At 37.8% G+C, this 27,974-nt stretch overlaps 1 protein-coding gene across 1 annotated transcript in view; it reads left to right on the top strand.

Annotated features, from left to right (window-relative positions):
• The window catches only part of LOC101347682 (24-hydroxycholesterol 7-alpha-hydroxylase), a 163,185-nt gene that overhangs the window by 113,673 nt on the left and 21,538 nt on the right, over window positions 1-27,974 (top strand). The window contains 3 exon segments of the mRNA XM_004379526.1: window positions 11,891-12,024; window positions 19,551-19,646; window positions 20,485-20,573. Of these exon segments, the coding sequence (XP_004379583.1) occupies window positions 11,891-12,024; window positions 19,551-19,646; window positions 20,485-20,573 (319 nt within the window).

Raw genomic sequence — 27,974 nt, 5'->3', positions numbered from 1 at the left:
GGGTCGGTAATCAGTGCAGGGCAGGTTCCAGTAGGCCGTGCCTGTGCTGCTCGGTGGTGTGATGTCAAGTGCACAGTGCAGGTAGGCATGATGTAGCTGGGAGATTGTTATATGTGGAGTTATATATGGGTGAGAGGAGAGAAGAACAGGAGCCAAAAACATACAAACAAACAAAAAATAATGCTAGGGGTGCTTGCCGTTGGAGTGGAGAGATGAGAGACTATGAAATGGAGAAAAACAGAAAGGGGAAGAGGAAGAAAAGAAAAGAATGAATAAATAATAATTAGAAAGGTTAAAGAACTGCAAAATTCCCAGGGATCCCACCAGTGCAGCTATGAGGTCTGGGGAAGTTCCTGTCAGGTGTTGCAGTACATCCTGGCTAGAAGGTGTAGAGGTATACAACGCCAGGTATTCAGGGAACAGAAAGAGAAGGAAGATATAGAGAGACGAGAAACAGTTGTTTTGTCTCCTGCTGGAAGCTCCATGAGGCTGCTTTCTTGTACCCCCTGTTCGCTGGTCTCCGATAGGAGTCCAAAATGGCAGATCCACGCCGCATTAGCTGGTAGGGGACCTCTGCATGAATCTCTCCTCGCTCTCCGTTCTCTGTCAGTTTTCTCACTCCGTTTGGTGCTTGGCTGAGTGCTTTATCTCTTCATTTGATGTTTTAGGGTTTCAGTATTGTTGTATTCTCTGGCTTAATTTTTCGGATCTTTGCTGTGGAAGGACGGCGTGGTGCTTCTGCCTAGAGCGCCATTTTGCCCAGCTTCTCCCTTTCTTCTCACACACTTTGGAAACACCTTTATTCCTTTCACATCTGCTGTATAAGTTCATTTAAACCTGATTTTTCCTATATAAAGACATGTGGTTGTGGTGTACCCTGTGTCCCACTTGATACTGGGGCCTGGTCTTGTGGCTTACACTACCTGTGGAAGGTCCAGCCTAAACTGTAATTGGCCGAATTAGGAAAACATGTATCTCTGTTGTTCTGAATAATTAAGGCCCTCCTAACTGTCCCTTCCTTAGCCAACTTAGCTCTACAACATTGTTTCCTCATTAATTATTTTATCATTTCTTGTCTTCTTATCACTTTTACTCTTTCTCATTTCCTAATATACTGAATTCCTGATATACCCCCTGATATATTCTAGGCATTTCTCTATCTGTTGGTCCTTAGGAATAGAGGAAAATATATCTCTGAAGGCGGAAAAGGCCATCAGAATCTTTACAAAAAATTAAAAATTAATTTTCCTCTCCAATAATGAAAGATCAGTTTCATAGTATTTCTTTTCAAAGTTAAAAGAATAATTGTAGAAAGGGGGTTATTGCTGTTTTCTTTTGGGGGGAGATAATTCAATGAGCCAATCTCCATCTCACTAAAACTTTCCAGAAATCTGTAACCAGTGCATTCTTATTACCTATAAATTACCTGTCATGGGGTCACTTGACATATAAAACCTGTTGTAAATGGCATTGTCTACTTCAGGACATTTTATCTACTCTTATCATCTCTATTGATGATACGCTAACCTTTTCTGGTTTCTGAAAAGAAAACTTCCATTTCTTACATATGAGAGAGTATTCCTAAAAAACTAGACATAATTTTTAAAGGAATTTTGGGCAGTACTTATTGTATTCAAGTTTTTAAAAATCCCTAAAATGAAGGAGATACATAAGAGACTCTTTTTTGTTTGTTTTTTTCTGGAACACTATAGAGTCTTTATTTACTGTTTCGTTCTAGCTTTGTTCTCTTACTGCTGATTTTCTTCCGGAGCTTATCCTGAGGCCTCTGGCTGAGAAAATCTACCAGAAATCTAAATGGTTTCTTGCCCTTATTCTCTGACAGCAATGTCATTGCTCCATTATTTTTTGGGAGAAGTCATAAAAACACTATATTTTTTCAAGCTATTACATAATTTCTTAAACGGCAATGTAAAGCAAACACTAACTTCTATTATTTGACTTTGCTGTCTAAAGAAATTATTATTTAAAAAATGGAAGGTAGAGTTCTTGATCAAATTTCGGTAGGAATTGTTGCTTAAGTTTATTTTGCCAGTTTCTTTGTTTTCCTTGTAATTTTATCCCAGGTGTATTCTCCTTAAAGTGTCCTGTGACCGTTTATACACATCTTAGCTTTGAATATTTTAGACAAGCTCTTCTATGACTATGAAAAGACAACCTCTGTGAAGAAAAGCTTTTCTTACAGCATAGAAGAGCAAACAGAACTAAGAATCTGTGTTTCTAAAAATAAAGAAAGAGGTGGTGGAATGTGTAAGGATTGTACTCTTTAATTTTAATGGGTTTTATTATTCGTTTTTCTTCATCTTTGCATGTGTCTCCTGGTAGTATACATACCTGTCTGTCATTTGTGAGGAAGCACAGGGCCTACCTCAGTATTCAAGCCTGCTTTCTAACCCTGGAGCCCTGGTGGCACAATGGTTAAGCACTATGACTGCTAACCAAATGGTTGGCAGTTAAAATCCACCAGCTGCTCCTTGGAAACCCTATGGGGCAGTTCTACTCTGCCCTATAGGATCACTATGAGTCGAAATAGACTCAACGACAACAGGTTTGGTTTTTTTGGTTTTTCCAACACCACCTTTTGATTCAGTCTCCTCAGAATTATGTTTGAATGACTCAGCAGATGCCTAGCATTCCCCCCCCACAACTTTTTTTGAAAATAGTGGTTCTCTTGTTTTCTGTCAGAACATGGATTATTTCCCCAAAGTTATTGGTTAAAATCTTTATGTAATATTACTCAGGACTATAGAAGCAGAATTTTTGAATTTTTATTTGTTCGTTTCTGTGTGTATGTAAGGGGGGAGGATTGAAATCTTAAGGAACAGAGGACTTATCTCTTAAAGAAGAAATTTTCTTTGGTGACTTTAGTTGTGTCATGTTCCTTCTTTTAAGTCCAAGAAATCAGATTTTTATGATTAATTTTGGAATTTAAGTTACTTTTCTTTCTACCTGGTTGCCTCCTACTCATCCTTCCAGGCTTAGCTGTAATTTCAGCCCCAGAAAGAGGGGATGAACTTCAGTGGCACTTTAATTCTCTCTTAGGAAATTTATAGTTATTTATACCCAGACATTATTGTATTCCCTTATGTCCAAGCTCCTTCAGGGCAGCCACTGTGTCTGTCTCATTTCTCTCTCGTGTTAGGGGAGGCAGAGTGGCACAGTAGCTAGTATGAGAGCTTTAGCTATAGACCGATAGGTTTGAAGCCTCCTCTGACACTTTCAAGCTTATATCCTCGGGCATCTTAACTTCTCAATTAGCTGACAGGTAGTTATAAAGAATAAACAAACTGATCCAAAGTATTTGCTACATTATATGGTCCATACATTATTTATTATTCTCTTTCTATCTCTTACAGCGCCTGTGCTTGGACTAGCACATAATAGATATGTAGTAAATACATATTGAGTAAATAAATGAATGAAAGAATTGAATTTCAATCTACTGTATATCCTTAACAAATATAATTTCTAGCTACTGTATTATAACATGCTTGTCATCATATGTATGGAACCTCAAAACTATATATAATATTTGAAACACTTTTTTGTTATTTCTGAATGGAAGAATCATCCTTTCTTTTATTTTTTTACAAGTATCCTAAGATTTGGTTTGACTTGTATTGCAGTAAACAGATGGTTTCAGAATTTTACCCCAAATCACCCAGTGTTTCTTTCCTGGTCTGTCTTCTGTGCTGGTCCTAGTCTCCTTTAGGCTCTAGCTCTTTTGATGATTACCTTGGCATACTTCCAAGCTGAGCTTTCTAATTTTAGAGTCAAAACACTGGAAGAACAAACCACAGATGTGCATTGAAATATGTACAGTATGGGTACAGAGCCATTTCTAAGAGTTGTAATAAAAAATATCTTTTACCCTAAAGATATTGTTTGAAAACTTATCAGACTTCCTTTTCTTCTTCGTTTGGTCCAAGAATATTGTTTTATTTTTCCCACATCACACTGGGACTTATGATAAAATTATTTTATCCAAACATTTATTTTTTGAGTGTAGTTGACATTGCTCATACATTTATAGGTCATAATACATTCTAAGTATTATTTTCAATTCAAAGCAAGCTTTGTTTCTATATTAGATAATACAAAAAATTTTTACACTTTTTAACTCAATTAGTCTAAAAAATAATTCAATTATTCTAATAAGAAAACTTTATTAAAAAAAAATTTTTAACGGAGGTTTCAGAAACCTTACGGTTTCTAGAGTCCAAACTTCATCAGGGCCAAAACTATGCCTGTCTTATGATAGGCCATAACTTTGGGGTCACTTAGATCTGATTTTGAACACAAACCCTGACCCTTGGTAGCCATCTGTCCTTCAAGTAGAAAAATGTTTCTTTTTGTGTTTGTATCTGCATCTATACAGTAAAGTAAAATAGAAAAGAAAAAAAATGGAGGGATTTTTTGGTAAATTTGACCAATGCAGATGTTCAAAATAGATTTTTAAACGTATTATTTTTTTTTTTTGAAAAGTAAGATTTGGATCTGAATTGTAGGTTGCTGTCAATTTATTTGTAACATCCATTTGTTAAGGGCCCCTAACTCATTGGGGCCATGTTGTTTTTTAATATAAGGTGAAATTGGTCTGAACCCCACCCATCCGGAGTCTCCAGGAATCTTTGGATGGAGAAACTGGGAGGTGGCAAGTTGTAGAGGCTTGTGTATCTTCCAGTCTTCTCTTGACTCCTGGTTCCTGCATTTGTTGATTTCTCAGTTTCCACTGTCTCATCCCTTCTGCATGTTATGCCTCTTTTCTGCATCACATTACCTCACTGGACATCACCCAGATCTCTATTTCCCCAAGTGTTAACTTACGGTTAATGTATTAGCTGACTTTACTAGAATATTAAAAATATGGGACAAGGGAAGAAAAAATTACATTGTAGTTATAATCTGTGTTTGAACAAGTCTTCTAGGTGATGGTCTAGCATATACCAGGTTTTCAGTAAATTCTTATTTATTTAAAGATTTTTGCATTCTCCCTTAGAAATGTCTTGCAAATTTGGCTTCTCCTCTGCATCTCTCTCATTGTAGTTACATGAACTAACAGCTTCTTAGTTGATCTCCCTTCCCACCATTAGATATTTATTTACCATTCATTCAATAAAAATTTATCGAGTACCTACCAGGTTCCAGGGGCCCTCGTGACGCACTGGTTAAGAGCTCAGCAGCTAACCAAAAGGTCAGCAGTTTGAATCCGCCAGCTGCTCCTTGGAAACCTTACGGAGCAGTTCTACTCTGTCTTGTGGGGTTGCTGTGAGTCAGAGTCGACTCAACAGCAACAGGAGTTTTTTGTTTGTTTTTTTAAACCATGTTCCAGGCACTGTGATAGATACTCAGGAGACAGCAAAGAATAGAAAGAACAAGATTCTGAGGCACATGGAATCACAACATATTTGAGAGAGCCCGACAATAAACAATGAGTGAAATTATTTCATAGAGTAATGGGAACTATAATGGAAATTAACAAAATGACATGATAGTGATAAAGGAGCTGTTAGCTGGGGTGGTAAGGAAAGGGCTACTGATGAAAAGACTTTTTGGCTGAGAGGTGAGAGGGAGCCAGCTTTTCAAACAGTTGGGACAAGGCAGAAGAAATAATAATAATAATGGGTAACATGTATTGAGTTGTTGCCATGTGCCAGTTATAGTTTTCAGAGCTTTACATGTATTAACTCTTTTAAGCCTCACAACAACCCTATGGGGCAGGTACATTTAATATTCCAATTTTATAGGTGAACAAACTGAGGCACAGAGAGGCTGGATAATTTGCAAAGGTGAAATAGCCAGGATTCAGTGTGAGGTGAGCTTAGAAGGGTAGACAGGGCCTTATTTGCCAAAGTGCAAATCTTAGATTTAATCCTGAATAGAATGGAAGCCATTAACTAATTTGGTCTGATTAGAAACATCTTTGGCTGGTTGGTGAGGGTAGATTTTAAGGGAGCCAGGTGGAAGCAGGGCGCACAGTGGAGGCTATTACTGTGGACCGGGTGAGAAATGATGGTGACTTGAACTGAGCAGTAGCTATGGAGATGAAGTGATGTGGAGAAAAGTAGGATCTTTTCTGTGGATACAAACAGCAGGCCTTGGTGATCAATTAGATAGGAAAAGGAGGAATCACGAACAACGCTTAGGTTTTGAGTGTAAGCAACTTGGCAAATGTAGCTACCGTCTTCTGTGATGGCAAGACTAGGGGAGGAAAGACTTTATTTCACCGAGGAAAATGATGAGTTCCGTGTCGGCCCTGTGTGGTTTGAGATGTAAACCGAGCCATTAAGTAGCCAATTGGATAAAAGTAATCTGCAGCCTGGGAAAGAGATCAAGGCAGAGATATAATTCTGGGTGCCACCAGTCTACTGATGGTATTTTATAGAAAGGATTTGAATCACCCAGGGAGAGAACATAAATAGAGAAGAGGGCCCAGAACTAAACGCTGGGCACTCTTGGGGCACATTCAGAGGTTGAATAGAAGAAGAGGAGCCTCCTGTCAGAACCTCTGGCTTCAGCTGATGTGAGTAGACTGGCACTTCATGGGAGGACCTTTGGGAGAGAGGATGGACCCATAACCAAGCCATTGAGAACTTCATCTGCACTTCATTGACCTAGTTACTTCCTACACTGGACTCTCTGCTCCAGCCACACTGAATTCCTTTTATCTGAACATGTCCATTACTTTTGTGTCTCTGATCCTTTGTTCAGATTGTACTTTTCCTGAGAAACCTTTCTGACAACTCCCTCTGCTGTCTGATCACTGCCACCGTGTCCCCACAGCGCATTGCACATTTCAGCGTGATATCGCTTATCACATTTTAACTGCTTTTAGTTCTTTGACTTTTCTATCAAACTATGAACTCCTTAAGAACCAGGGCTATGCCATTCATCTTCATATTCAGCACTTGCACACTGAATGTTGTTCGTAATTAGGTGCTGTCGAGTTGATTCTGACTCATAGCGACCCCATGTGATACAGCAGAACTGCCGCACAGGATTTTCTTGGCTGTAATCTGTACAGAAGCAGATTGCCAGACCTTTCTCCTGCAGAGAGCCACTGGGTAGGCTTGAGCAGCCAACTTTCGGGTTAGCAGCCGAGTGCTTAACCGTTGCACCATCAGGGCTCATTTGCACCCTTCATAGAGGTTCTCAATAAGTGTCTATTGAGTGAGTGATTAAAAAAATTCTCCAGGCCTGATATCTAATCAAATCTAATTTTTCTCCCAACAAATATTTGAGGAAAAAGAATGACTTTATTAGCTATGAAGCAAAAGTAGATCAGGAAGGTATGGTTTCTAGAGAGGCATTACTAAAATTAACACTAATAATGAGTGAATGAATGAAAGAATGGAATTACCTTGTATTGAACACTTACTATATGCTAGATGCTGCTCTAAGTTTATGTGTCATTCATAAAGTAATCCACAAATTGGAACCTCAAAATTTCGGATTTTAACACTGTCTGGGAAAAGCACTTATATTTTTTTTGTCAGTTTTAGATTTACAGACTTTTAGAGGGTAAGACCTCCAAAATTTAAGTTTGTTGTTTCCTTTGTACTCCTTAGCACTTGTTTTTTTCCACTAAATGCCAAACAAATATTTGTTATCTTAAATTAACAAAGTTATCTGTTGCATATACAAAAATTTCTGCCAGTTTTCAAATAAAGAATTTCTAATGCTAACCATGGATTTTCTGAATTATTTTTCTGAATTAACTTAGAAAATACTGGAATAGTTTGGGAAAAGTGTGGAAGTAAATGAAATTTTGGTGCCACTAGCTTTCCATGGAATATCAAGATAGTTTTCAGTTGGTGATAATTTTTTGGTTTTTAATAACTACTTGTAGGTGATTAGACCACATGCACATAAGCCATAGGATATGTACTGGAAATGAGCAGAGAAATTTAAATCAGGTTTTGGTTTTTTGAAGGATTGCTTCAGAAAGGATTCATGGCCATTACATAACTAGTAGCTTTTGAGTTCTGTTAGTGATTTTCTTGTACAGATAATGGAAGGAGAAAGATTCTATGTTCAAAAAAGTTCAAAATATGGGCATAAACAGCTGTCTGTACTGCAGAATTTCTCAAGCCTGTAATATGCTATATGTTCAGTGAATCACCAATAACATGTATCATTCCCCATATTTGTTTGGTATCATAGAGCCTTTTTCCCTCCTTTGGAAAACCTATTGACATCTTGCAAATATTTCAAAGAACACAATTTGGAGAAACTATGGTATTTAGATTGTGAGGATGCAGAAAACATACATATGATTTTCCAATCTTTGTTATGGAAAAGCAAAAGTTTTGTGGGGGCAATATCTATCCAGGTTGGATTCCCTGGATGGTGCAAATAAAATGCACTTGGCTGCTAACTGAAAGTTTAGAGGTTCGAGTCCACCCAGAGGCACCTTGGAAGAAAAACCTGGTGATCTACTTGCAAAAAATCAGCCACTGAAAACACTATGGAGCACAATTCTACTTGACACAGATGGGGTCACTGTGAGTCAGAATTGACTCAATGGCAACTCATTTTTTTTTAAATATGTGCAGGTTAAAGCAAAAGCCCATAAGGATTCTGTCTCCTTTTAATATCCTGTTCCTTAGGTCTGAGCAAAAATTCTAATTTAATAGAGAAGGATGCTCCATATCACTGTCTCATTGTTGAATTTTTCACCCTCCTTTGGCCCAAGGCAGGAAGTCTCCAAATTCTCTAGTCTCTGAATATTCCATAATGGCATTAATCCATACAAGAGATCAATACAACCTTACTGGATCTCTTACAGTTCCATAACATGTATTCTACCTTCCGGGCCAACTAGACCCATTGTTTTCTGAACACATCATCTTCTTTTTTCTCTTTCTCTTTCCTTTGTCTAGCATATCCACCCATTCAGCTCCCTATGTTGAAATTGGACCATTATTTATTTAATACCTATTTAATAAGGTTTACTCTATGCAAGGGACTAATTAGGCTTGTAGTTTTAAAAAAAGATGTTCATAGAATATCTTGTGTGTCCCCTAGTTGGGCATGAACTCCTTTCAACTGTCTTAGAATATTTTATATCTATATATAATAGTTTAGTTCTTTGTACTAGACATTTTATCATCTCATGAGGAAAGTGATAAAGAAAAATAAACAAGAAATGACTTAATTTGGTGTGCAAAAATTAATATTAATACTCTATTTGCTGTCAGAGTCAATATTTAACCTATGTTGATAAGGGCCTTAGTTATCTAGTACTGCCATAACAGAAATACCACAACGGATGGCTTTAACAAACCAAAATTTATTTTCTCACAGTCGAGGAGGCTAAAAGTCCAAATTAAGAGTGCCAGCTCTAGACAAAGGCTTTCTCTCTCTGTCAGCTCTGGTGAAAGGTCCTTGTCTCTTCCGATTTTGCTTCCTGGTTCCTTGGAGATCCTCCTGTGTCTTGGCATCTATGTTACCCATCTCTGCTTGCTCCCTTCCTTGTTTAATCTCTTTTATATCTCAAAAGAGATTGGCTCAAGACACACCCTACACGAATCCTTCTTCATTAACATACCAAAGATAACTCATTCCCAAATGGGATTATAACCACAGGCATAGAGGTTGGGATTTGCAACACATATTTTTGGGGGACATAATTCAATCCATAACATCCCACCCTTTGGCCCCCCAAAATTCATGTCCTTCCCACATGCAAAACACATTCATCCCATCTCATCATCCCAAAAGTCTTAAATCAACTCCAAGTCCAAAATCTCATCTTCTGATGAGTCTAAATCAAATATGGTTAAGACTTCAGGCATATTTCATCCTGGGGCAAAATTCCTCTTCATCTGTGAACCTGTGAAATCTAGAATACAAGTTGCCTGCTTTCAAAGTATAATGGTAGAACAGGCACAAGGTAGACATTTCCATTACAAATGGGGGAAACTAGAGGAAAAGAAGGAATAACAGGAATCAAGCAAGGCCAAAATCCAGCAGAACAAATTACATTAGCTCTCAAGTCTTGAAAATAATCCTCTGTTCTCTGAGACCATCTGGGCAATGGCCTTGCCCTCCGGACTATGGGTGTTGGCCACGCCCTCTGGATTCTAGGTAGAGGGCCCTCAGCCCTGGGCTTCAGCTCCGCCTTTCAGGCCCACTGGGATGGCAACTCTGCTCACTTGGCTTTGGGCGTCCCCATTCTCCTAGTACATCATGAGTGGTGACCCTCAGCCCCAGCATGCCCCATTCTTCTGCCCTCTGGGCATGGCAACCCCACCCTCTTAGCTTTGGGTGGTGGCAAAGATCCATTGTGGCCCCACCCTTTGAGATCCAGGAGACCATGGCACTGCCATCTGAAACCGAGAAGGCCCTGCTTCTCATGCTCCTTCCAATAGTTCTGCTGATGTCTGAGCTGCTCCAGGGATGATTCTTTTCTTTTCTTGAAGGACAACAAATGTAGCTCCTTTGGGCTGTTTCCTGCCTGTAGAATTCCAAGAGACAGACAACCTCTTTCATTCTTTCTCGTCCCCTTCAGTCTAAGCAGTTGGGTTTTCTGCTGTGGTAGTTGGTTAGATCCATCAGTCACAGGCTTAATCTGTTTAACAAAAGTTTGTGTAGCCATGTCCTTGGTGAAAGTTCTAGGACTCATATCCTTAGTTTGTACAACAGAATTTTCCAAATCTTTAAGTTCTTTTTTCATTTTGCACAGTTAATTTTTAAGTTTGTCTCTTTTCCTCTTGCATTTTACTATAAGCGAGAAGGAGAAAGCATGTGGCCCCTTTAAGATCTTGCTTAGAAACCTCATCAGCCAAGTAACCAAGTTCATCACTTGCAAGTTCTACCTTTCAACAAACATTTGCACATAATTAAGACAAATTCTTTGCTACTGCATAAAAAGCATTTTCCTTCTTCCATTGTCCAGTCACACGTTCATCATTTTATTTTAAAGCCTCACCAGAAACACATTTAACATCCTCATTTCTAGCAATATTCTGTTGCTGGTGCCATATGTATTCTCTAAGATGACAGAGACTTTCTCTATAGCTCTCCTCACTTCCTTCTGAGCCCTCACCAGAATTGCCTTTGACATCCATAATTCTACCAACAGTCTCTTCAAGGCAATCTAGGCTTTTACTATTAGGCACCTTAAAACTCTTCCAGCCTCTACCCATTACCCAATTCCAAAACCGCTTCCATATTTTAGGTATCTGTAAGAGCAGCACCCCCGCTTCTTGGTACTAAATTCTGTCTTAGTATCTAGTGCTGCCATTTCAGAAATACCACAGGTGGATGGCTTTAACAAACAGAAATTTATTTTCTCACAGTTTAGGAAGCTAGAAGTCCAAATTCAGAACACCAGCTCTAGGGGAAGGCTTTCTTTCTCTGTCGGCTCTGGAGGGAGTTCCTTGCCTCTTCAGCTTCTACTTCCTGGTTCCTTGGAAATCTTCATGTGTCTTGGCATCTATTTTACCCAGTCTCTGCTTGCTTCTTTGCTTGTTTAATCTCTTTTATATCTTAAAAGAGACTGACTCAAGACACACCCTACACTAATCCTTCCTTATTACCAAAACAAAGACAATCCATTGCCAAATGGGATTATAACCACAGGCATCCCGTTGCCCTCAAGTCAATTCTGACTCATAGTGACCGTATAGGACAGAGTAGAATTGCTCCATATGGTTTTCAAGGAGTGGCTGGGGGATTTGAACTGCCGACCTTCTGGTTAGCGGCCAAACACTTAACCACTGTGCCCCTAACCACAGGCATAGAAGTTAAGATTTACAACTCATATTTTTGGGGGGAGCACAGTTCAATCCATAACAATAAGCTTATTTGATAATCACTTGCTGGCCTCTTTTAATCCTTTTTTTTTTTTTTAATTCTCTTTATATAGGAAAAGATAAGATTAAAGTGTCTGAGGATGACTTGAAGAAACTCCTTCTAATTAAATGGTGTGTTTTGGAAACCATTCGTTTAAGAGCCCCTGGTGTCCTTGTTAGAAAGGTGGTGAAGCCGGTCAAAATTTTGGTGAGTTATCAGCCTTCTAGAAATAAAAAAAAGTCATGTTTTGCCCACACATCATTAGACAAAGCTTCTTGTTTCATTAAGCACTAAGTGACCATGAAGAGGTTTCTAATAAGAGTTGTACAGCATGTTAATATTTCATTAATATGCTGATAGGTATTTGGGCTAAAATGTAACCTTTGATAACCATTTTGATCATCTGATTCTGTATTAGGATTAGTGTAATCTTATTTAAATCAAGAAGGTGGGTTGGATACTCTCTTCTCTGCTGAACAATCAGCAAGTATTCCGGAACAGCAACAGGCTGAGGAATTCAGGGTGTAAAGGAAGTTCTAAATAGAAAATATGTGGATAAATGGAAGGCAGTTTCAGGCCACAGATCACAGATATGGGAACAGATATTAGAAATGCCATGGATTATCTTAATACTAGGGGTCAGCAGCTGAGTGAGGGAGAGAGGTGTTTTCTATGGGCAAAGTAGGAGAAAAGTCTGAGGTGTACCATGGAAAGCATGGGCTCACAGCAGACTTTCAGGTAATAGTTGGTGACTCAATCAGTCAGAAGAAAAAGCTTTTTTTTAGAAAGACTTGACTTAGGGCCTATATTATTGAGATAGATTGCACTCTCATTCACTTTTTTATATACAGATTGAGAGTGGAGCAAACCAAGAAAATTTTGCAGTGGTAGAAGACAAGAAACAAAAATCCAGCTTGTCAAGGTTGCAACTTGCTAAATTCAAAGGAGACATAGTTTGTTTAACTAATTTTACATAAATTATAGCATTTAGTTTTAGTGGTATCTTGGTAGTTTTTTATTTTAAGTGAGTAAGTTACTGATTATTTTAAGCTATAAGTATAAAAAGAATATGCCTTGAGAAGAATTAGCCAAACAGCTTGGTGCAATTAAGTAGAGCAATGTGCTTATTACCCTGAATACTACTATAATTCTTACTGAACATTTATTAAAGCTCAGTTATATGCTGGTTAGTAGATAATTAGCTGAATTACAGGCTAATTATTTATCTCTGTGAATATCTTGGTTGTTGTTTGTAGCATACAGATCTCATATATATTTGGTTAGGTTTAAACCAAAATATTTCATTTATTTTGCCACTGTCGTAAATGATATTTCTTAAAGTTTTGATTTCCAATTGTACATTGCTTGTTTATAGAAATACAATTGATTTTTGTGTGTTGACCTTGTACCCGCAACCTTGCTAAACTCAGCTGTGAATTCCCTATAACAATGTTTTTTTTTTTAAGTTAAAGATAATAGATATCCAAAACAATTCAAGACACTATGATAAAAAATGAATAGTCTTTTACCTGCACTTCTTCACTCCACGGTTTTCTTCCCAGAGGACATGAGGCTCAGATATATCTATGCTCCTTCCAAGCTGGCTGTAGTTTTCTCAGTAGTAGAGCGGCCCTGGACATGTGCTCAGACTACTGTCTTCTGAGAATGCCCCAGCATTTCCTTTTATTATTTTTCACAATGTCTTTTTTTTAATATTTGTGAAGGTTTCAGTTTTTCCTGCATTTACTATTTATTTTCTAAATAAAATGAACACAGCCTTTCCTCTAAAGAAGCCAAAACTAATCACTATAAAGTCCTACCTGCAAAGTTGAGACTTTAAAAATGATACCTTGCACAGCTTTACCTTCCTATTAAATAGGTAAAACATGGTAATGAGGGAAAAAAAGGAGACCATAAAAAGAAGTAAAAAGAAAAAAAAGTTTCTTAAAATTTCACAAGTCAGAAATAACTGTGAATATTTTGATATTATAATTTCAGATTTTTTATCCTCTAGTATGTACATCTTTTAAGAATTCAGTTGAGATCATACTATGCTAATTGTTTCATAACCTGCTTTGATTTTATTTAATAATAGTTCATGAATGGTTTTCTATATCAATAAAATGTATCTATACCACTTTGAACTGCAGCATGATAATTTATGAGTGTACTATAATTTTTTAAATCAGTTTCCTAATCATAAATATGTATGTGGCTTCCAGCTTTTTATTATTATAAACATTGCCAAAATGAACATTCTTAAAGCTAAATCCTTATGTACATTCATAATAATTTCCTTAGTATAAATTCATACAACTTCGTCCTTTTTTTTTTTTTTTATTGTACTTTAGATGAAGGTTTACAGAGCAAACTAGCTTGTCATTAAACAGTTAATACACTTTGTTCTGTGACATTGGTTACCAACCCCACAACACGTCAACATTCTCCTCTTCTCAACCTTAGGTTCCCCATTACCAGCTGTCCTGTCCCCATTTTCCCTCTTGTCCTTGCCCCTGGGCCGGTGTGCCTATTTAGTCTTGTTTTGTTTTGTGGACCTGTCTAATCTTTGGCTGAAAAGTGAACCTCAGGAGTGACTTCATTACTGAGCTAAAAGGGTATCTGCGGGCCGTACTCTTAGAGTTTCTCCAGTCTCTGTCAGACCAGAAAGTGTAGTCTTTTTTTCTTTTTTTTTTGAGTTAGAAATTTGTTCTACATTTTTCTCCAGCTCTGTCCAGGACCCACTATGGTGATCCCTGTCAGAGCAGTCGGCGGTGGTAGCTGGGCATCATCTAGTTGTGCTGGACTCAGTCTGGTGGAGGCTATGGTAGTTGTGGTCCATTAGTCCTTTGAACTAATCTTTCCCTTGTGTCTTTGGTTTTCTTCATTCTCCCTTGCTCCAGATGGGATGAGACCAGTGGAATATCTTAGATGGCCACTTACAAGTTTTTAAGATCCCAGGCGCTACTCACCAAAGTAGAATGTAGAACATTTTCTTTATAAGCTATATTATGCCAGTTAAGCTAGATATTCTCCAAGACCATGGTCCCCACTGCCCTCGGCCCAGTAATTTGGTCCCTCAGGGAGTTTGGATGTGTATATGGAACTTTCATGACCTTGCCTTCGTCAAGTTGCCTGCTTCCCCAGTACTGTGTGCTGTCTTACCCCTCACCAAAGTTACCATTTATTTATTGTCTATTTAGTGTTTTTGCCTCCCCACCCCTCCCCTCTCTCATAACTATCAAAGATTGTTTCTTTTTGTGTGTAAATATTTTCATGAGTTTTTATAGCAGTGGTCTGATACAATATTTTTCCTTTTGTGATCGATCTATTTCACTCAGCATAATGTCCCCCAGATTTATCTGTGTTGTCAGATGCTTCGCAGATTCATCATTGTTCTTTATTGCTGCATAGCATTCCATTGTGTGTATGTACCATAGTTTGTTTATCTATTCATCTGTTGATGGGCACTTAGGTTGTTTCCATCTTTTTGCTATTGTGAGTAATGCTGCAGTGAACATGGGTGCGCATATGTCTATTCATGTGACGGCTCTTATTCCTCTATGATATATTTCTAGGAGTGGGATTGCTGGATCATATAGTATTTCTATTTCTAGCTTTTTAAGGAAGTGCCATATTGTTTTCCAAAATGGTTGTACTATTTCGCATTCCCACCAGCAGTACATAAGAATTCCAATCTCCCTACAGCCTCTCCAACATTTGTTATTTTCTGTTTTTTTGATTCATGCCAGTAATGTTGGGGTGAGACGGTATCTCATTGTGGTTTTGATTTGCATTTCTCTAATGGCTAGTGATTGCGAGCATTTCCTCATGTGTCTATTAGCCGCTTGAATGTCTTCTTTCGTGAAGTGTCTGTTCATTTCCTTTGCCCATTTTTAATTGGATTGTTTGTCTTTTTGTTGTAGAAGTGTTGGATTTTCCTGTAGATTTTAGAGATTAGAACTTTGTCTGATTTGTCATAACAACTTGGTCCTTTTAAGCTTGATACATTTTTTAAACCAGGCAGAATGTCTTTGCTGAACTAAAGTTTACATATATGTTCCCAGGAAATTGGATTATAGTCATCTATGTTGAATAGTGACAGAGGCCCATATTCTCTCTCCCATTGGACAACTGATCAAGGTTTCTTACAATGAATGCTAGATGTGTTCCCTCACTGCCCTTTCCCCATGTAGTCTGAGCAGGATTTTGGTATAAAGTTCATCTGCAAGAATACCCAGAAAAAAATAACAAAGAACTGTAGAAAAAGAAGATTAATGAGGGAATACTAATTATCTTCTCAAGGTATTAAAACATGTTATAAAACTACAACAATTAAAACAGTGTGATACTTGTATCAGACCAGGCATTCAGATCAACAGAACAGACTGGATAAGTAGCAAAGAAACAAACAAACCCCTTTGTACACAAGAATTTAATATAGAATAAATGAATCATTATAAATCTATAAAGAGGGAAGAGACTAATATATGGTTTGGGAAGACTGATTAAAGTGGGTATTTTTTAAACTTCTAGAGTAGTGGTTCTCAAATGTTTTGGTCCCAACATCCCTTTGACTCTTCACAATTATTGAGGACCCCAAAGGGCTTTAGTCTGTTTGTTAAATCTATCAATATTTATAGTATTAAAAATTAAACTTAGAATTGTTAAAATACTTATTTAGTAATTCATTCAAAACTAACAAGAAACCTATTATATATTAACATAAATAACATCATTTTCTGAAGATAATTATGTTTTCCAAACAAAAACAATGCAGAAGAGCATTATTTTAAATTCTTTTGAATCTATTCAATGACTTTCTTTTTTTTAATTTTATTTATTTATTTTTTATTGTACTTCAGGTGAAGGCTTACAGAATAGTTTCTTATGAAACAGAAGTACACATGTTGTTTTATGACATTGGTTAACAACACCACAACATATCAACCCTCTAACTTCTCAAACTCTTTTTTTTTTTTTTGGTAAAAATACACATAGCCAAAAATACACCATTTCAAAAATGTCTACATGCACAGTTCAGTGACATTGACTATGCTCTTCGAATCGTGCTGTTATTCTCACTTAAGATGAAGGCTTACAGAACAAAATAGTTTCTCATTTAACAGTTACTACAAATGTTGCCCTATGACAATGGTTAACAATCTCACAACACATCAACAATATCCTTACTCAGCCTTGCGTTCCCTATCACCAGCTTTCCAGTCCACTTCTGCCTTCTAGCCCTTGTCCCTGGACTTCTGTGCCTCATTAGTCCCATTTTGTTTTATGGGGCTGTCCAATCCCCAGCTGAATGGTGAACCTCGGAAGTGACTTCACCACTGAGATAAAAGGGTGTCTGGGGGCCATACTCTCGGGGTTTCTCCAGTCTCCTTTAGGCCAGTAAATCTAGTCTTTTTTTTTTTTTGTGAGTTAGAATTATGCTCTACATCCTTCTCCAGCTCTGTCCAGAACCTTCTGTTGTGATCCTGGTCAGAGCAGTCAGTGGTGGTAGCCGGGCACCATCTAGCTGTACTGGACTCAGTCCAGTGGAGGCCTTGGTAGCTGTGGACAATTAGTCCTTCGGACTAATCTTTTCCTTGTATCCTGTTCTCTTCATTCTCCCTTGCTCCCGAAGGGTTGAGACCAGTGGAGTATCTTAGATGGCCGCTCACAGGTTTTAAAACCCCAGACAACTACTCACCAAGGTAGAATGTAGCGCATTGTCTTTATAAGCTGTGTCATGCCAATTGAGCTAGATGTTCCCCGAGACCATGGTCCCCAGAGCCCTCCGCCCAGCAATTCAGTCCCTCAGGGAGTTTGGATGTGTCTATGGGGCTTCCATGACCTTTCCTAGTACAAGTTGTGCTAGTTTCTCCTGTACTGTGTACTGTCTCACCCTTCACTTTAATGACTTTCTTAATAGAAGATACCTGGATTCTCATGTATGTGTTTGCAATCAGTCTGTTGTGATACATTGTTTTGGTTGAAGGATATGAAGAAAATCCACCCTCCCATAGACATGTAAGTGGAAAAGGGAGGAGTATTTTAATAGCCTTTTCAAATATTTGTGGATATTCTTTTATACTACACTAAAACTAAAGTGATAATTTCTTAAAGATTTGTTACAATGTGAAATCTAAAGAATATTTTGTACTTAGTTTGATTAAAATCCATTGGTTTATTTTATTATAGTTTGAATGGATCTTTTATCCAGGAATGATTTTGACTTTGTGGACTCTGAAAAAAGTTTTAGGGAGACTTTTTAGTGAGAACTGCTGCTGTAGAGAGAAAAGGGCTGCCTGTGTTGTTAATTAATTAATGAAATCACAAGGAAGATGAACAGATTTGACTGTATCATATAAAAATGTAGCACATCTTATTTTAGAAGTATAACTCAAATTAAATTTAAACCAAAAATTAAGGAAAAAATCTATGTAATTAAAACGCATGAGTAAATAATTTTAATATTTAAAGAACTCATGCAGCTAAATAAGTAAAGCACTAATATCACATAGATTAATGGGGACAGGACATGAACACAGAAGTTTATAGGCGAAAATAACTTGTTGACATAGAAAATGTTCAACAAAGTCATAAAAATTTAAATAGCAACCAAAAAGAATCCATTAAAAATGTCAAATTGGGAGAAAGAGGGCAATGAAACTGACACTCTTATATGTTGCAGTTAGAAACATATTTTGCTACAAAATTTGAGCATTTAGTTGAATAATGTATTAAGAGCTTAAAAAATATACATGTCCATTGCCTTATCAACACCTATGTTAAAAATTTATATAAAATATGCTCTGTGGAAGAAGATGCTCTTGATGGCATTATTTATTATAGAAAATTATGGAAATGATTAAGTTAATCATGGTTTCATCTTCTCGATGAACAGTAAACCATGATTGGAGGGAAAATTATTCATAATGATCATAAGGTAAAAAGAAAAAACATTTATTTTATAATGTTACGTGTTCTCCAGTCTGGGATCCACTGTGGTTTCCATCACTGGGGCACTTGCTGTAAACCCCAGTATCGCATATCAAAAGCTACATTAGAGTGGATTTATACTCAATTCTAAGGAACCCTAGTGGAACAACAGTTAATCGCACGGCTGCTAACCGAAAGGTTGGCAGTTTAAACTCACCCAGTTGCTACACTAGAGAAAGACCTGGCAATGTGTTGCCGTAAAGATTACAGCCTAGAAAACCCTGTGGGGCAGTTCTACTCTGTCACATGAGGTCATTATGGTCGAAATCGACTCAACAGCATCCAACAACAACATATTCGATTCTAAAATTTGGAGGTTTACCTGATATTTTCACCGTGTGTAACCAAATATATACGGAGACCTGGTGGTGTAGTGGTTAAACACACTGCTGCTAACCAAAAGGTCAGCAGTTTGAACCCACCAGCCTCTCCACAGGAGAAAGATGTGGCCTTGAAAACCCTATGGGGGCAGTTCTACTCCTATAATCGAAATCAACTCAATGGAAATGGGTTTAGCTAAATGTGTACGTATATGTAACTAATAATCAGAATTAGAAAGTAGTGATTACCTAAATGGGAAAGTAGAAATGACATGTCCAGGAAAGTGTTGGATTTTCTCACCATCAGTTATAAAATGTGTATGTCTTCACCACAGTATAGTTGTAGCATTATTTTTAATGACTCAAACTCTCTTAAAATCAGATTTTAAAAAATGATTTCATACCTATTTTCTGTCTTAGAATTACACTGTTCCTTCTGGTGACTTGTTGATTTTGTCTCCCTTTTGGCTACATAGAAATCCAAAGTATTTTTCTGAACCTGAGTCATTCAAACCTGTAAGTTATCTTTTTCAATATAAATTGTCCTTTGATTTTAATGTCTTTTTGGGCAGAGGGTATGGATTGATAAATCAAATAGGACTATGTCATTAAGCAGCTATATTTCTCTGGTAACTCAGAACCAAGTTGCTTACAAAATGCAGATTAGATTACTAATATAGAGGACTTTCTGGAATAAGCTTCCCCAACTTTAAAATTAAAAATTTACCTGCAACTAGGAAGGCAAGTTAAAGTAAATATGCCTAGTTCTAATGGAAGACTTGTTTTCATGTTCTTCAGGCAATGCTTCTATTATTGGCTTCTAAGTAGTACAAAAAATAAAGCAAATTAAAATTGTGTTCTACTATGTCTTAGAACTGTGGAGTTATAGGGCTGAACAGAATCCTAAGAGGTTGTTTAGTCTGTGCTATGCCTTCAGGTAAAATTGTCAGAAATGGCATCCAAATGTATTCACTCTGCATCCCAAGCTTTTCAACAAGCAGGCCTGTCAGTGTCTTATTACTAAACTTGTTACCCTGGGCAATTTTATGATGGAGCCTGAGACCTTCTTATAAATATTCTTCCACTTCAGAGGTCAAGTCTGTAGGTGATTTACATTATCATTTGCCTTTGCTACTTAACAGAATTCTTTTCAAGGCTTTTATTTATAAGTGCGTGTTCCAAAAACACAATTGTGTCTGATGTTAATAACAGATTGGGGGGTAAAAAATACAAACTACCAACAACCATGCAACTTTATATGCAGATAAGTACAAGGTCATTTTTAGCCTAGAGAAATGAAGTTAAGCTTATTTATCTAAGGCTGATTTGGAAAAAAAATGCTTTCTTCCCACAGGAACGTTGGAAAAAGGCAAATTTAGAGAAGCATGCTTTCTTGGACAGCTTCATGGCATTTGGAAGCGGGAAGTACCAGTGTCCTGGAAGGTCAGTAAGACAGCTGGGCCACATTTATCCAGAGAGTCTGCAGAAGAATGATGGCTCAGAGGGAGAGGCCTTGGCTTGATCCCCCTTTTCTTTATTATCAAACTACAGGGCTATCCAGGAGACCACATTTTGTCTGATTGGCCAGTCATACTATGTGATGTTTTTGTGGGAATGTCTAAAGTAGCTTTTGATAGACCATGAGAGGAAAATACTGTACTTGGAACTGCCAGATAAAAACAGGGTTTATGGTTCCAATGCTCAGCTTTCATATAAGGGAAATTAGAAGTGGTTTGAGTTCCACCTTTTTTAAAATAAAAGTTGTTGTTGTTAGGTGTCATCAAGCCAATTTCAACTCATAGCGACCCCATGGGACAGAGAAGACCTGCCCCATAGGCTATTCTAGGCTGTAATCTTTACAGGAGCAGATTGCTAGGTCTTTTTCCTGCTGAGCCTCTGGGTGGGTTTGAACTGCCAGCTTGGTTGGCAGCCAAGCGCTTAAATGTTGTGCTATCAGGACTCCTTAAAATTAAAATAAATAAATACAAATGGAAGTATAATATTTCTTTAAATACAGCATTATCAAGGATGGTGGCTGGGGCTATAGAACATCTTTAGCTTGTTTTTTGTAAAATGCTTTCCTTTGATACCTTGTGTAGTTAAGTTTCTTCTTGGTGTGATGCCCTGTTATAGTGCATGTGTCCATCATTTACTGAAAATTATTTTATGTTTATTTATTCATTAACAGATGTTTTTGAACATTTGGCCTGTGCCAGGCCCTGTACTAAGCACCAGGGATAGGGCACTGATGAAGACAGATATGGTCCCTGACTTCATAGAACTTACAGTCTACATTAAATATGTCCCGTTTTTTCATTGGTGATAATTCTGTTGGAGAAATGTTGGTACTATTCATAACAAAATCTTACTCAAAGAATGTATATACATCCTTTTAAAATCCCATATCTGAAAAATTGGAGTTTCTTGATTGAAGAACTCAGTTGTCCTCAATGAACAGTAATGAAAATTCATATTTGTGATTATGACTTACTCTACAGCATCCATTCTATCCCTCCTTTGTTTTATACCAATATGTTGCTAGTAATTTATATTTCTCCCCCCAGGCTGATCCTATTTAGTCTAAGCCAACCACAGGAATTATATCTCCCTTTTTAGAAATTATCCAGAAACCTAAGCCTAAGCAAAACTGTACATTGTAATTGAGTGTCAGATATTGTAGGGGTGTTAGCATAACAAACAGTAACAACAAAGTTCATCCTCCTCTGTATTATTTTCACTTAAGAGAAGCAGTTCTTAAAACAATTCTAAAAGCAATAGAAAATGTTACTTTTTCCAATTCCTTTGCCATATATTTTCAATAGCAACTAAAGAGTTTATTATAACCCTCATTGAAAGTGAGCTGGAAGTATTTTAAATTAAGGACTAAATGCTTTGCAGTGATGCGTGTAGTATGGGCCAGTGGTCAAAGATTAACTGATGACTGTTGTTTCTAAGAGGGGCTGTGAGTTTCACACTAAGGGATACAATTAAGAGGGACCACTTCCAAGACAAATCTGTCTTGGAAGAAGTACAGCCAGAATGCTCCTTAGAAGCAAGGATGGCTAGACTTCATCTCATGTACTTTAGACATGTTATCAGGAGGGACAAGTCCCTGAGGAAGGATATCATGCTTGGTAGAGTAGAGGGTCAGCAAAAAAGAGGAAGACCCTCAAGAAGATGGATTGACACTGTGGCTGCAACAGTGGGCTCAAACATAGCAACAATTGTGAGAATGGTGCAGGACCAGGCAGTGTTTTATTCTGTTGTGCATAGGGTCACTATGAGTAGGAACCGACTTGATAGCACCTAATAACAACAACATGACACTTCAACTCAATCAATAGTATCTAATTTATACAGAAGCTGCATACTTTTAAAATTCACTGAGCTTTTACTATATGCAAAGGCTTCACACATGACTAAGACATGTTCTCAGCTCTCAAGGGATGACATCTTGGTGAGGGCAAGGAGGTTGCCAGTTTCATAAGCAAACACAAAGAATGCAGGATGAGACACGCAAGCGCCACACTGTGGAGATTCAAGAGAGAGGGTACATCTAGTCAAGGTGGTCTTAGAACATTTTCTGGGGAAAGTGGCTGTGGAAGGGCTGGACGATTTTCCAGACTGAGAAAACAGAATGAGCAAAGGGTCATTAAACACAGGGCTATGTAGGTTAAGTATTTATAGTTTTACTATTATCAGAACCAGATTACAGGTAGAAGAGTGGTAGGAAATAAGGCTGAAAAGGTACATTGGCCACATTGGAAAGGCCCCTTAATGCTTGATTTAGGAGTTTGTACTCAGCTCACTAGGCACTAATGAAGTATTCATAGGTTTTGGGTAAGAAATGATAGCAGAGAAATCAGTGGTGGGTAGAACGGATTAGAGTAGGACATGACTTACGTTATGTGGTCATGATAATATTCCATGTGAAAGACATGGAGTAGTAGAACCTACCAGATTTGGAAAATGAGTGAGGGTCAGTGGAGAAGGATTTGAGGAGGACTGTAGATTGAATCTCAGTGGCTGGAAAGATGGTGGAAATAGGGAAATCAGGCACATGAGCTAGTTTGGGTACAACGTGTTAAGTTTTCCTTTGAGGTGTGGCAAAATATATATCATAAAACCATATATCATGAATAAATATGACAATAAAAAACTCATTAAGTGTAGCTTTCTATTAAGTTTCTGTTTTAAAAAGCCCTTAATTCTAGTCTTCTCTTTTTTTCTGGGCCCTGGTGCATAGTAGTTAAGAGCCATGGTGTGCTACGGCTACAAACCAAAGAAAAGGTTGGCAGTTCAAATCCACTAGCCACTCCTTGCTCATTAAGTGTGGTTTTCTATTCAGTTTCTATTTTAAAAAGCCCTTAATTCTTGTTTTCTCTTATTTTAAACAGCCAACCCATAAAACGTTTTGTTTTTAAAGACAGAAACAAATATGAATGACTTCATTTGGACAATGTGTATATCAAGATAGATCTTTCCACTAGAAATTTAATCCCACAAACCCTTAGTATAAGCCCCAGAAAATTGTACCCGTTCTTAGTTTGTATACCAGGAGCCAATTCATTTTCTCATGTAGCAAAAATTCAGTGAGTCAGAGAAAGTTGCCTGTAATGTCACTGATCAAAATTTGCCATGGACACATATTCTTGTGTCCTTGCAGCTGTTACCTCTTGGAGTTCAGGCCACTGAGGCAGTATGAGAGTCCCTCTCACAAGTGAACACAGAAGGTTTTGCTGAGTTTACTAAATAAGTACTCATTGTTGCTACTGGCTGCCAACCAAAGATCAGAATGGAAGAGCTGTAGTTCCTACTCTTAATGATAGTGGGAGTTCTGAAAATAGCAGGGAAGATCCTGGGTACACATGGGAAGGAAAATCTTAGCAGGAATTCTATAGCTCAAGAAGTCTGGTGACTTTACAGAAAAACAAACAGGAGAAAGCAGCAGGAACCACCAAACGTCTTCAGCAGTAGTAGTTTGCAAAGTGAAGCATTTCATTACAGTGGAAATTCTCTCTTAAACTATGAGATTTAAATGGAGGAACAAGACGGGATTTCTAGTGAGAGAAAAACTCTGAGAGTTGATGATTTTAGCACAAAGGGATGTGCTATCCCAATAAGCTTGATTTTTCTTGGTTCTCATCCCTGCAAGAGGGTGCCTGGTTGGTTGTATCATTATGCTAATTGAAATGGGTTAAATTCCATTGTAAAACAATAGTCCTGACTGGACAAGGTTAGCACTCTTAGGCTTGCTTGGATAAGAAGAGGGAGTAGTAAGAATAAAGTTGCAGTACTTGAGAAATGGAAATGAAGCGTGGATTCCTGAGGAATAGAAACTGTGAGTTCTACTTTTATTTTCAGTGATTGGATTCTTCATAGGAACCCTCGTGGCGCAGTAGTTAAAGCACTCGGCTGCTAACTGAGAGGTCTGCGGTTCGAAACCACCAGCCGCTCCTCAGGAGAAAGATGTGGCAGTCTGCTTTCATAAAGATTTACAGCCTTGGAAACCCTATGGGACAGTTCTTCTCTTTTCTATACGGTCTCTGTGAGTCAAATCGACTCAATAGCAGTGGGTTTTTTAGTTTGGGTCCTTCATATATCTTAGGGCAGTGCTAGGCTTCAAAGTAATGGACTTGTCTCCAATAACTAATGAGAATTCCATAGCTTTTTGGAAAATTAAAGCATAGGTCCAGTTGACGATAGATTAGTTAATTTATTTTTTTTATTATTCCACATAACTAATGTCTCTTGAGCACCTAGAATTGATATGACCATCCTTGCATGCACTAAATATTTATTGAGGGCATGATATGTATCAGGCAGGTTTGTAGGAACTGGAGTTACCTTGGGAAACAGAGCAGATGATCATCTCTTCTCAAAGAGCTCATATTCTAACTCAAGCCACTTTTTTAAATACTGGGGAGATTCATAGATGCATAACACTTCTGAATCCCTTATAATGTAGTTGGGGAGATGAGACATAGCAACATGAAAAAAAAGTGCTATTCAACAGCATAAGATGGCATATAAGGAATACCAGATGACTCATATATGTAATAACTGTCATAGGAGTTTGGAGGAAGGGGGATAGAAAAGACTTTGTGGACTAGATGGGAATAATCAATGAACAACATGGAAGAAAGTACAATTATAGGAGAAACACAGCGTGACTTTAATGGAGGAGTTAAACTTGGGACAAAAGTGTTAGTTGGCCATTTCCAAGAAAACTGACAAAAAGTTTCTCCAATTTTGCATTGTTTATATTATTATTTCTTCCAGACAGTAATGGATATCCACCTATTTATTTAGCAAACATTTATTGAGAGCCCAGAGTTCACACAAGAGTCCACATTCAGGTATCAGCCTTCAGTGAGGTTAACAAATTAAGTATCCTGTTACTTTGGGGGCTCCATGTACTATTCTTATTTTCATCATGCTGTCTTCTATCGTGACTTTTTCCTTATTAAAATTTGCTATTACCTTCAGAAAATCTTCTTTCAAAGACACCCTCCAGAGGTACTATGGAATAAAACATTGAGGGAAAATATTAACTGTTCATAGGAATGCAATGTACCTCTATATTAATGATAGCAAGACAACTGTATCTTGGGATTTGTGAAACTCTGAGTACAGTTGTTTCTATGTATCTATTTTAAAGATACAGTAGGGGGATAGGTTCCAAGACTCCCAGTGGATGCCTGAAACCATGGATAGTACCAAACCGTATATATGCTATGTATTTTCCTGTACATATATACCTATGATAGTTTAATTTATAAATCAGGCATAGTAAGAGAATAACAATAACCAATAATAAAATAGAACAGTTATAACAATATACTGTGTATTAGTCATCTAGTGCTACTGTAACAGAAATACCACAAGTGGATGGCTTTAACAGAAATTTATTCTCTCACAGTCTAGTAGGCTAAGTTCAAACTCAGGGTGCCAGCTCTAGGGGAAGGCTTTCTATCTCTGTCGGTTCTGGGGAAAGGTCCTTGTCATCCATCTTCTCCTGGAAGCATCTCAGTGCAGGAACCCCAGGTCCAAAGGACATGCTCTGCTCCCAGCACTGCTTTCTTGGTGGTATCAGGCCTCCTGCTACACCACTGCCACCCCCAGTCTCTCTGCTGGCTTCTCTTATATCTCAAAAGAAATTGACTTAAGATGCAACCCAATCTTGTAGACTGAGTCCTGCCCTCATTATCATAACTGCCTCTAATCCTGCCTCATTAACATCATAGAGGTAGGATTTACAACACTTAGGAAAATCACATCAGAAGACAAAATGGTGGACAATCACACAATAATGGAAATCATGGCCTAGCCAAATTGACACACACTTTTAGGGGGACACAATTCAGTCCATAACATACTGTAATAAAAGTTATGTGAATGTAGATCTTAGCAACCTCAACCTATGGTTTTTTTTCTTATTAAGTCAAGAACTTCTACTTTTTCACTTAAAGGAAGCACTTTATGGCTTCTCTTTGGCATATCTGAATTGCCAGCATCACTACTCTTGAGCTTTGGGGCCATTATTAAGTAAAATAAGGGTTACGTGAACATAAGCACTGTGATACCTCGACAGTCGATCTGATAACAGAGAAGGCTACTAGGTGACTAACAGGTGGGTAGCGTATACAGTGTGGACAAAGGGATGTTTCACGTTCTGGGCGGGAAGGCGCAAGATTTCATCACACTGCTCAGAACGGCGTGAAACTTAAAACTTATGAATTGTTTATTTCTGGAATTTTCCATTTAATACTTTGGACCAAGGTTAATTGAAACCTCGGAAAGCAAAACCATGGATAAGGGGGGACTACTGTAATGTAGTCTTAATAGTTGGTGTCTTATTCAGTAAAATATCTTCACACAGTCTTGCTGTATTTTAGCAGTGCTGTAAGCAGCTTTTCTCTCTTTGATACTTAGAAATAGCTGATTCCGTTTGAGGAGTGAGCAAAATCAAATCTTTATGGATTTCGTGAGAAGTTGAAAATCCAATTTATTTTAAGGAATTTGTTACCTAAACAGAGGCTTTCCCTCAATTCCCTGCTAAATAGACTCGGATGGACTATATTTACTTATATAATTGTTGCCTGACATTTTCACTATAGTGTGCACATGACCTTGAGTGTATATAAAAGGGGTTAGGAATGAGGGTAGGAGTGGTGGATATGGTTAATTCCAAGACTCTGAGCCAGGCTGACAGGGTCCTTCATTCATTTGTAGCCATGCTTCTCTCTTCCTACTGCTTTACTAAAGAGCCATGACTCGCTCAAAGGAGCACAGAAACCATTGGGAAAATTGCAGCCATCGCTTTCCCAGACATTTCATCTTGACACTCGTTTTAAGGCAAAGATTTAAGTCTGTGAAGAACAGAAGAAGCAATGCAAGAGTGATTGAAAATACTTAGACTAAGGTGCTTCTAAACAAACAAGTTCATTTCTGAGCAAAAAAATTCAGAAAGGACCCCCTTTTGCTTTTATTAACAAAATAGATCTCTAGCCCATCTATGGTACAGAGAATACCTGGACTGGATTTCTGCCTATGGAGAGAAAGAAAGGATGCTTTTGGCTGGGTATTTCCCACTCTCTCCTCCTTTTTTTTTTTTTTTTTTTTGATGGACTTTATTACTTCCTCAAACAGAATGATTTCTCTTTAGTAAGTGAGGTGTCTTAGTTGTTCTCATTGTTGTTAGTTGCTGTTGAGTTGATTCCAACTCATGGCAATCCCAAGTGTGCAGATTAGAACTGCTCCATAGGGTTTACAAGGCTGTGACCTTTTAGAACCAGATTGCCAGGGCTTTATTCTGAGACATCTCTGGGTGGATCTGAACCA

Source organism: Trichechus manatus, unplaced genomic scaffold (assembly GCF_000243295.1).
Source record: "Trichechus manatus latirostris isolate Lorelei unplaced genomic scaffold, TriManLat1.0 scaffold00065, whole genome shotgun sequence".
NCBI lineage: Eukaryota > Metazoa > Chordata > Mammalia > Sirenia > Trichechidae > Trichechus > Trichechus manatus.
This window is presented reverse-complemented; position numbering and strand designations above follow the sequence as displayed.